Source organism: Arachis ipaensis, chromosome B9 (genome assembly GCF_059453495.1).
Source record: "Arachis ipaensis isolate K30076 ecotype BB chromosome B9, ASM5945349v1, whole genome shotgun sequence".
NCBI lineage: Eukaryota > Viridiplantae > Streptophyta > Magnoliopsida > Fabales > Fabaceae > Arachis > Arachis ipaensis.
The window spans coordinates 4401412-4412403 of record NC_142444.1 but is presented as its reverse complement, the minus strand read 5'-3'; the positions used below and the strand labels follow the sequence as shown (position 1 = coordinate 4412403).

The 10992-nt window shown below is 34.6% G+C and overlaps 2 protein-coding genes across 2 annotated transcripts; one reads left to right on the top strand and one right to left on the bottom strand.

Annotated features, from left to right (window-relative positions):
- Positions 1–214: 214 nt before the first annotated feature.
- On the bottom strand, positions 215–1057 carry LOC148543564 (uncharacterized). Its single transcript, XM_088498570.1, has one exon. The coding sequence runs from the start codon at positions 1055–1057 to the stop codon at positions 215–217; it is 843 nt and encodes a 280-aa protein (XP_088354696.1).
- Positions 1058–2217: 1160 nt separating this feature from the next.
- On the top strand, positions 2218–3804 carry LOC148543563 (uncharacterized). Its single transcript, XM_088498569.1, has 3 exons — positions 2218–3047; positions 3150–3225; positions 3286–3804. Exons 1-3 carry the CDS (start codon positions 2218–2220, stop codon positions 3802–3804), a joined length of 1425 nt encoding a protein of 474 aa, XP_088354695.1.
- The last annotated feature ends 7188 nt before the right edge of the window (positions 3805–10992 follow it).

The following is a 10992-nucleotide window of genomic DNA, read 5'->3' as shown; positions in this document are numbered from 1 at the left end:
TACGTATACAAATGGTTGTGTCTTTTCTATTGCCAATAGATACAATGTTTTGAATATACACAACTCTTAAAGAGTTGTGTCCCTTTAGCCAATAGACACAATGTTTTGAACATACACAATCCTTAAAAGGTTGTGTCCCTTCAACCAAATGGTACTAAACGGTTAGTAACCGTTTATTAATAATATTAATATTAATATCAATAATATTAATTAATCAAATTTGTAAAAGGTTGGTTTTTGATGCTTCCTTTTTCAGAAGTCTACATTCTTTGATATAGTGTCCTTTCTTGTGACAATGATAACACTCTCTTTGTCTCTTCTTATCTTGCTTTGAATCTTTAGAGAACTTTCTTTTCTTCTTATTGATGTTATTTTCATCAATATGATTCACTTTAGAACTTTGAGAAAGATACACAGCATCACGTTTTCGAGTTTCCTCCTCTATACGTATATGCCTTAGTAATTTCTCAATAGTGAAGTCCTCACCAAGATGTAAAAGTTTCTTCCTATAACCATTCCAAGATGAAGGCAATTTTGAAATAATTGCTCCAACTTGTAATGATTCAGGGATCACCACTTGTAGATCACGAAGTCTACTTACAAGGATTTGTAATTCATGAATTTGATCCATGACAGGCATAGTATCATTCATAATAAATTCAAAATATTTCATCATGATAAACTTATCTGTTCCTTGTCGTTCGGTATTGTACTTTTCTTCCAAAGACTTCCAAATCTCTAATGGTGATTGAATTGACATGAAGAGATCATAGAGTCGGTCGGATAAAGTGTTGAGGATATGACCTCGACATGCGAAAGTATCTTCATCACGTTTCTTCTTCAATTGAACGATCTTTTCTTTCTCTTCCGGTATGACGTTTTCAGCGGCATCGGCAATTGGTGTAGTCTTTGGGTCAATCACATATGCAAGATTGAGAACCGAAAGAAGAAACATCATCTTGTCTTTCCAACGGTTGAAGTTCGTTCTATCAAAGCGATCTAACTTGACAAACTCTTGATTCATGACCTTGAACGTGGTGTTTTGATCTTGTGCCATCTTCAACAAATATCTCTCTAAAATTGTTTGGTATATGAAGATGGTAAGATGACAAAATCTTATATTTATGTAATGGTTTCAAGGCACGATTAGATCGCTTTCTTTAGAGAGATATTTGTCCCCACACTTAGTTGCTATAGGGTTAATGACAATACTCTCCCAGGATACAATGAAACCTAAGAATTTCTTAATTAGCAATAGTAAGAAATTCTCAACTCTCTTGAACAAAGAAAATCTCTTAATGGTTGAGTAATTTGTACACTTAGTACGTCATATCTGAAATAGTGAACAAGGACTTATTTATACATATTGCACATAGCAATTATGATTGGTTACGTATACAAATGGTTGTGTCTTTTCTATTGCCAATAGATACAATGTTTTGAATATACACAACTCTTAAAGAGTTGTGTCCCTTTAGCCAATAGACACAATGTTTTGAACATACACAATCCTTAAAAGGTTGTGTCCCTTCAACCAAATGGTACTAAACGGTTAGTAACCGTTTATTAATAATATTAATATTAATATCAATAATATTAATAATATTAATTAATCAAATTTGTAAATACCCTTCATGTAATGTAGAGGGTAAAATACTCAAATAAACTAAAGCTATCCAAATATTACATAGATCACCCAAAGTAAAAAATCTTATGTAAATGTTTCAATTTACATAGGAATGTTGTCTTTACTGTAAATCGAATGAAGCAAACTCAAATTAGAGAAAGTCACAGTAAATCGAATCAAACATACTCGATTTATATGGTGCAAGAATAAAACAAACTATACAAATTCGATTTACATGATAAATCAAAATAGACAAATTTGATTTATAAATATTTGGTGGCAATGGTAAATTGAATCGACCATTGTTGATTTATTATGCATTGAGCTATATCTATAAATCGAATTTGACGAATTCAATTTAGTATGAGACCAACGTATATAAATAGGACCTGAACGTGAAATACTGATGATAGTGTAAGTCACAATGGCTAGTGATGATAGTTTTTAGTTTTGGTGCACTATAGAGGATCGATTAAGAAAAAAAAATGCGTTCCAGAATTAAATTTACTAATAAAGATCAACTTAGTGTTTTCCTAAAAACTTCAACGAGTTTCACCGAGTTTTAGAATACTATAATCAAAAAACTGGGGATGCAAGGCGTGAAACAGGTGGAGAAGTTATTCTACAAAATTTTAATTTCTGTGTTACAGGATGATGTGAAGTACGATTCCTTCATCATAGGCAGCAACGAAGATTTGCAAGTTCTGTTCCATTATCGTCGGCAATTTCCCAAGGTGAGGACCCCTGAGCTATTGGCCAAGCTTGTAGATGTGATCTTTAGTTTAGGAGGTTCGAACCGAAATCTTCAGCCTTCAATCACGATAGCCTGCTCTAGATCGATGCCTGTTGGTGCCTCTACATCTGTGTCCGTGATTGAGCCCGAGGCAGTTTTGGTTGCCTCCCCGTCCATCGTGATTGATCTAAACCACACTCGTGACGGAAAAGTAGGTGATACTGGACCCTTTAGTGATGTTACGATTGCGATGGCCGGTACTCCTAATGTGGTACCGGATTTCCGACAGGGTGGAGCACTAGATGGTGTGAAAGATGTACTGCAGGATGATGATGTGGAGTCCACCACGATTGCCGATGATAGCAATGAAGACATAGCGAGTAGTACTCTAGTTGGGGGTGGTAGAGCGGCTAGTTCAGGAACTCAGCAGTATTTCCCGCACTTTTCAACTATGGACTTGGATGTCATGAGACAGCAGAGGGTACCTGGCGTGCCTGTCGAATTTGGGACCAGAGACACACATGATACAAGAGGACTAGCTAAGTTCCAAGTCAGTCAGCAGTTTCAGGATAAAGAGGAGGTCGTGCTAAGCGTGAATACTTATAGCATCCGACGTGGGATTGAGTATAAAGTGTTGGAATCCAATTATCGTAAGTACCATGGGAAGTGTAAGGAATTCGACAACGGGTGCACATAGTTGATTCGTATCAGTCTCTGCTAGTGCAGAGATATTTGGGAGGTAAAACGGTACAATGGACTGCATACTTGTCTGGCCACTTCGATATCCAGTGATCACAGGAGGCTTGATTACTATGTGATCTCAGCCTTCATACTGATTAGAGCTGATATTGCCGTGTCGATCAAGGTACTGCTGAATACGACAGAGACCTATTTTGGTTTTGGACCTACTTACGGGAGGGTTTAGTTGGCTAAGCAGAAGGCCATTGTTCAGATTTACAGAGACTGGGAAGAGTCATATAATAAGTTTCCGCGATGGGTACTAGGAGTGCAGATGGCGATGTCGGGTAGTATTGCAGTGTTGAGGACGAGTTCTGTGCGAGTGGGCGGGCAAGTTGATGAGTTGCATGCTTATTTCCACCTTCTTTTTTGGACATTCCCACCGTGTATCGAGACCTGCCGACATTGCAAGCCATTGGTTAGTGTTAACGAGACCCACTTGTACAGTAAATACGGTGGTACACTGCTCATGGCGATTGCGATTGCTCAGGATGGGAATTCTAATATCATTCCCGTTGTATTCATACTTGTGGAGGGTGAGAATGCAGAGTCGTGGTCATTCTTCTTATCCCACCTTCGGCAGTATGTAAAGCCTCAATCGGGTATTCTAGTCATATCGGATAGGCACAACGGGATCAAGGCTGCACTAGAGACTCCTGATGGGTGTTGGCTTCCACCTAATGCATACCGGACATTTTATATCTGACACGTGACGACAAATTTTGCCCTGAGTTTTAAGGGCAAGGATGCCAGGAGGTTTCTAGTGAATGCTGTTTATGCGAAGACTGAGGTCGAGTTTGACTACTGGTTTGACATTCTCTTCTCTAAAAATCCTGCAATGTGTGACTGGGCTAATCGGATTGACTATGCCCAGTGGACTCAGCATCGAGATAAAGGTCGGAGGTTCGGGCATATGACTATGATAGTTGTCCGGAACATCAGGCACATGATCCATAGGTGGACCCTGTCCTGGACCTCCCTGCAACGCCTCGGCCGGGATTGCATCTGTTCTAGGGTTTTCGAAGAATAGCTCAGTCGACAAGAATCGCCTACATGCTGATGCCACCACTCTAAGTATGCATGAGAGGGACTTGGATCAGGAATAACATCAAACCGTAAGACATGCAGCGCCCTATTGGTCCAATGAGTGTGCCAACTCTATAAGGTAGTAAGAAACCACCGGTCGCCGCCTCTGCGATGTTCAGTGTGGGTTGCGGCCATTACTACACTTCTCCAAACTGTGCTAGAACTAGATCTACCTAATGCCGCTCTATGACAGCAAAGTAGATTAATGCCGTCATAGACCTCCATAACGCTGTATATCGTAGCTCTAGTATCTTGGGATGCACTACCTGTACTACATCAGGCGAGCTGTACGGCATCCAATCGAACTAAAAAGGAAAATTGGGTCTAAAATAAGGCTTCATGACTAGTAACAAAAAAAAAACTAAAGAAGAAAATGCTAAAGTGTCTGAATCTCACATCGCCAGGAAGAAGTAAATCTATTCTCAGGCTGCAGTGGGTGACTCGAGGTCCCTTCTTGCTCGACATTGGCTGATAACCTGACTACCTGCCACCCAAGATATGTTATCAACAAGTAAAAAAAAAATGGATAAATAGGAACACAGAGAACAACTAGTAATCAATTGAGTACTTCATCGCCAAGGGCCAGTGAAAGGCGTAAAACCTATCCGGCCTAAACCCGAAAACTACCAAAAGATCCATGACTAGAAGAGCTGCAGTGGACCTGCCAACTTAACCACGTGCTTGTTGGCCACACCGCATAGGCAGGAGTATAACCACGATAGAGCGACAGATCCCCAGCTATATCTGTTCATGTCCTCTAACCTCGCTACGTACGACAATCACCTGATATGCATGCAGGTACCAGACTTGTCACTGAAGAGCTAAGTCGATAATAGCATTTTGATGTACGCTTTCGCGTACCTCCTGACTGTCTCTTCGTCTACGCCCTCGGGAAGGTCACTGAATGTCTCCTGCATCCAAGCGCACTTCACAATAAACTTGTCGATGCAGTCCGGTGGTGGCAACACACCCAACAACTCCTCGAACCAAACCCATGCCGGACGACCACCATCGATGTACCGCTCGAATTTCGTCAGACATCCGCTGACATACTGTCCGTTGATCGGGAGCCCTAGTTGGTAGGCTACATCCTGTAGCTTAATCTTGCACTCACCGAATGGCAGGTAAAATGTATGCATCTTCGGACGCTATCTCTCCACAAATGCACTCACTAATGGCTCATCCAACCTAAACCAGTAGTCGTTGAGCCTCGCAAGATCGGCCAAGCCAGTCATCTGCAGGTACGACGTAATCGTATCGTTTAACGGCATGCCATGCTGCCTCCTTATGCTCGTGATATAGTGGTGGGGCTGCATGACATTGAAAAAATTCTCTTAGAATCATAACACTTTAGAAAACAACAATCACTTAAAACATATAATTTTAATCGAAAAATACTTTAACCAGAATTAAATTAAATTCTAACGGAATATAGTTAACCTACAATTTACGGCACACAGTCAAACCCTTTAGTATATAACTAATATTGTAGTGCCTCGTTAATCTACCATTTGATAATTCAAATTTTTGAATAAATTAAATCATTCTAGATCTTGATAATCTTCTGCTGCCTACATAATCCAAAGCTTGAAATCCAGATTAACTTAAATTAAGTTAAATTAAATTAAACTCCACAAAATTTCTAACCTCGTTAAACTTGTAATAATAAAAAATCACAAATCCTAACCAAACCTATTAAATCTACTCGTCAACATACTTAGTTACCCCTTATCCAATATGCATTTGTGATTTCAGTTTTCTAACACACTACTATTCCTATATCAATACTCTAACTACTACTATTTGAGGTTTAAAGATTCTAATCATTATAATATTCAAGTCCTAAACGGTTTAATATCACTACCAATCTTCTAACACACTACTGCCCCTAAATGAATAATACTTTAACTACTACTTGAAGTTTAGATATTCTAATTGTAATGTTTTGAATTTTTTTAGAACATTTTACATTTGATTTCTTTTATTACTAACCAACCATCTAATTTTATTAAAATTTCTATATTACCCTTATTCTGTCTTCCCAACCCTAACCCTAATTTTATCTATACTAACCCTATTCTAACACACACACACTTGAGAAAGAAAGAAAGAAAAAAAAAGAGGTAGAAGAGAACCAAGATGCGAGAGAGAGAAAGAGAAGGAGGCGTCTTCCAGCGTTGTCGTGCCTTGTCGCTGTCGAAGGGAGCTGTTGCTAAGCTTGAGAGAGCGAATGAGTGAGCTTCTTAGAGAGAGAAGGGGGTTCGCAGAGGAGGAAGAACCGCGACGAGGGAAAAAGAGGGGGGTTGCCTCCGTCGCGGACAAGCCATCACCGTTGAGGCCGCCACTGTCTCTGTTGGAGGCCGTCGTCATTGCTGGATGAAGAGGGAGAATTTGAGCTAGCCAGAGAAGGGGAGAAGAGAGTTGCGATGGAGGAGCCGTTCACCATCGTCGTGTCTGCTGTTGCCCTCAACGGAGCTTGTCGTCAAGGGAGCATCATCGACGTAACTGCTAATGAACCGTCTCAGTCCCTGTTTTGGTCTTGCTCAGCCCTATATCCCCTTCATTCTTCTCTCTGAATCAGCACCATTTTCTCTTGTTCTGACTCCATTTGTGAAACTGTAATGCTTCCACCTTTACTCTGCTACATTTTGTTCTTTTCTTACATGCTCTTGTTTTAATTGCGATAATATATGTCTCTGTTTTAGTACTATTACTCTACTTTTGTTGTGTTTCTGCTAGAAATTATCTTGAGTACTGGTAATGGTGCTGTCATAGAACGGTTGGAGCTGTTGATGTTATGATTACATCTGCGATGTAGCTGTGGAAGTTACTGTCACTGTTTCGGTCCAAATTCTCTGCTCTTTCATTCTATTCTTTTCCAACCTTTCTCACCTTTTAATTTGGCACTCTGGACTCGGTCTCTTCGGTCCCTTAGGACCAAGTTGTGAGTAGGCTTTATATTTATAATTATTTAGCTTTACATCTATATTTTTTTTATATATACGGCTTGAATTTATGACTATACTCACAAGTTACCAACAAAGGATTGGAATTTGATTTTAATAATGGATTTATTATAACTAAATATTTATTTCTGTGAAATTCATATTTTCAATCTGCACATGAGACTGTATACATATTTGATGAAGTTTTGTATTATTTTAGAATATTCGATTTTATTTGAATATGTATTTTTGGAACATTGAAGTATTGTTGATACTCACTTTTATACTCTGAATTTGTAAAGTATATTCGACATTTCATATAATTGAAAAGAATTTTTGATGAAAAAGTATTCTTTGATTTGATTTGATACTGTATATATTTGAAAGACCAATTGGTTATATTTGAAATTATATGTTTTGAATTGGTTTGGGAGGCTCGTATTAGAAAATCATAGTTAACGGCGGTTATGACATTAACCTAGATGCATCTGACTCAGACCTTAGCTAGCCTAATGTGTAGGCCACACGTTGGATCTGTTATTTCGTACGGAGACACGAGAAGAAAGGGCTACCCTTAGAGGTGGAGTCGCCTAAGTGCGGACTTTTAATTTAATTTTTGTATGAGAACTCCCTTATTGATTCACTTATTATTATCAACTACTATTTTTTAATTAAAATTACTTTGATAATAATGTTTATATGGTTTCATGTGGATTATAGATGTAATATTTTCCAAGAACAAATACTTGACTACGTGAGACTTTCTATTCAAGAGTCACGATTGCAATGAGTACCTATTCTTTGTTGAGTTCCTAAATGTATATGCTCTATATGTCACAGTCAGGATCCAACCATTCTTAATTATTTTAATTTTGTTAAAAATGTATAATTATTTATTTTAAAACTTGTAAAATATTTGTAACTTTCTTATTCAACTTATATAGACTTGCTAGGGAACTATTTTCTTGAGCGCCGGTCATGGTTCATTGGGTTGTGACACTAATATTTCTAATAATCAACTTCTAAGTGATTTAATATCACTAATAATTATTAATTTCTTAAAGAAAAAAAATTTAAATTTCGTTTACTAATTTCTTTATACACACTACTAGCAATATGAACAATTCTATCCAACCGATAGATTTGATTTAGGTCATCTTCTATTTCCACAATATCAACCTTGTAGTATACCTTACCTTACCTTCTCTGGATTTTCGACTTTTGTGGAGTATGGTGTGGTGAAAAGTAATTCGAATTCTATATATAGAGATTTGTGTGTAAATTGAATGAGGGTGAGTCAATTTACATTGAAGTACGTATATATATAAATAGAATTAGGACTCATAAAATTACATGGAAAGCACGTATAATGAGGGTGAGTCAATTTACATTGAAGTACGTATATATATAAATAGAATTAGGACTCATAAAATTACATGGAAAGCACGTGTGTCTATCTATCTATCTATATATATATATATATATACACCGAATTATCATGTGTCGAGTTACTATGAGTAATTCGAATTCACTCAATTTAATTTACCATGTGCAAAAATTTGTGGGCTAAATCGATATAGCGTATATCAATTTACTATAGGTGATCTCAAAATAATGTACTTCCTTAATAAATCAAAGCTACTTGCATCGATTTACCCTAAATTCTATTAAACTGATATAGATAATTCGATTTACTGTTATAATTCGTAATTTAACAATGCCTAATTCAATTTATATAATTACATAAATAGAGACATCTATATAATATTTTTTATTTTGAATAATTTATGTAATATTTATATGGCTTTGGTTTATTTGAGTATTTTATACTAATGTAAATTTTAACTATCTTTTTAGTAATACAACCTACATATAATTTAACCTATAATTTAATTTCATTAATTTGAAATACAAAAGTAGCTAGGAAAATATGTAATTGAAGGATACTAGCTAGCAATGATTGCAACAACAATTTGAAACCAATTAAAAAACCTACTTACACGAGGATGTGGACTATTTTGGCCCTCATATGAATGAGGAAAAGTTTCGATTATTTAGTACCTATATGGAGTAGGATGGGGAATGAGATCCCCACTAAATAGCCATGAAGATTAATTTACTTAATACTTAAATAATTAATTTATAATATAAGCTCGGCCACATACACACATTCTGATTTTGGCCTTTTTTTTTTTTTTCTTTTCTCATATTTATATATTTGTACGTACCATTGTGATTTATACATTTCTCAAAAATGTATTATTAAATAATATTATAATATACTATGTTATTTTTCCTTTCCTTGCACTGTTGTGTTTTTTAATAAAATCCTGTGGGCGTCCTTGTAGATTTGAAACCCTGCGGGAAATAAGGAATGTGGACCCATGATGAGAATGAAAATGTGTTTTGTGGGAAAAATTACATTTATAAATGATTTGTGAAAAACAATTTTACTGATATGTATATACTTATTTAATTAAATGTTATAATTTGTAAGATTTTTACAAATATACAATCTAATTTCTGAATTCAACCACATTATCTTTTATTTGAGATATATTTGTTAGTACTATAAATTATAGAGGGTATAAAGGAAAATCACATATAAAGTCTTATATTAAAATGAATCAAAATTATTTATATTCATGTAATTAAAAATAAGTTTAATTATTTTATCAGTCTCTATAATTTTATCGAATTTTCAGTTAAATTTTTATATTTTTTTAAATTAAATCTCTATACTATATTATATTTTGTAATTAAGTTCCTACTACTATAACAAAAATATTAAAATTAACATAATATTCTGTTAAATAAATTGAATATATTTAATTATTGATTGAATATTCTATTTTGTTTAAAAAAATATTATATTAATTTTAATTTTTTATTATGATAAAAATTTAATTATAAAATTTAATATAATATAAAAATTCAATTAAAAAATATATATAAAATTTAATTAAAAATTTAGTAAAACTATATAGATAGACAAAAATAATTAAACCTTATAAATATATGTACATATAATATGACGGCGTTACAATTAGTGTATGTGAGGACTACTTGAAGTGGTCTAGTAGGTTACTTTACCAAGCCAAAGATTGGAAAAGTATCTAAAAATTTAATATATTGAAAAGTTAATATTTTAGTGTTTTTTGTTAAGAAATATTATCTGGCGAATATATATTTTTTCGCTTGTATTTAAATTTTTTATTTGAATTAACATTAGGCAACTCTGTATTTTTTTTAACTAAAAATATTAGCTATCTAGTATTCTCTGAATTTTTTTATCAGAATATGTGACATATGTTTACTAAATTTTATAGATAAATATTTGGCAATAGAAAGAAACAATAAATAATTCTGATATTATAATTTATTCAACAAGTTATATTTTATTAAAAGCTTAGTTTTTGGTATAATTGATTAGAAAATGTATTATTTAATTTAGATATACCATTATTTGATCCCAAATGTTCGTTAAATAAAAAAGAGGTTTTGGTGACACAACTTAACTATAAATTAAAATTAATTAATCAATACAGTTGTGATATCAATTTTATGCAAAAATAGTATATTACTATGTTAAGATTACCGGCCAGGATTTATATTAATTAAGCTTCTTCAATAAAAACAAATTAAACAAAATATATAAAAGTGAAGTTAATTAGACATATAATAGGCACCAACTCTAGTGCTAATTAATGTTATAGAAAGGAGTATGTTACTGTTTTAAGATTATATGGACATATCAAATCATGCTCAACTGTAAAGACAAATGAAGAAAATATAAAGAGGGGGAACTTGTAGACAACCAACAACTATCGTACATTATTTAGAATGTCACATGAATCATGTCA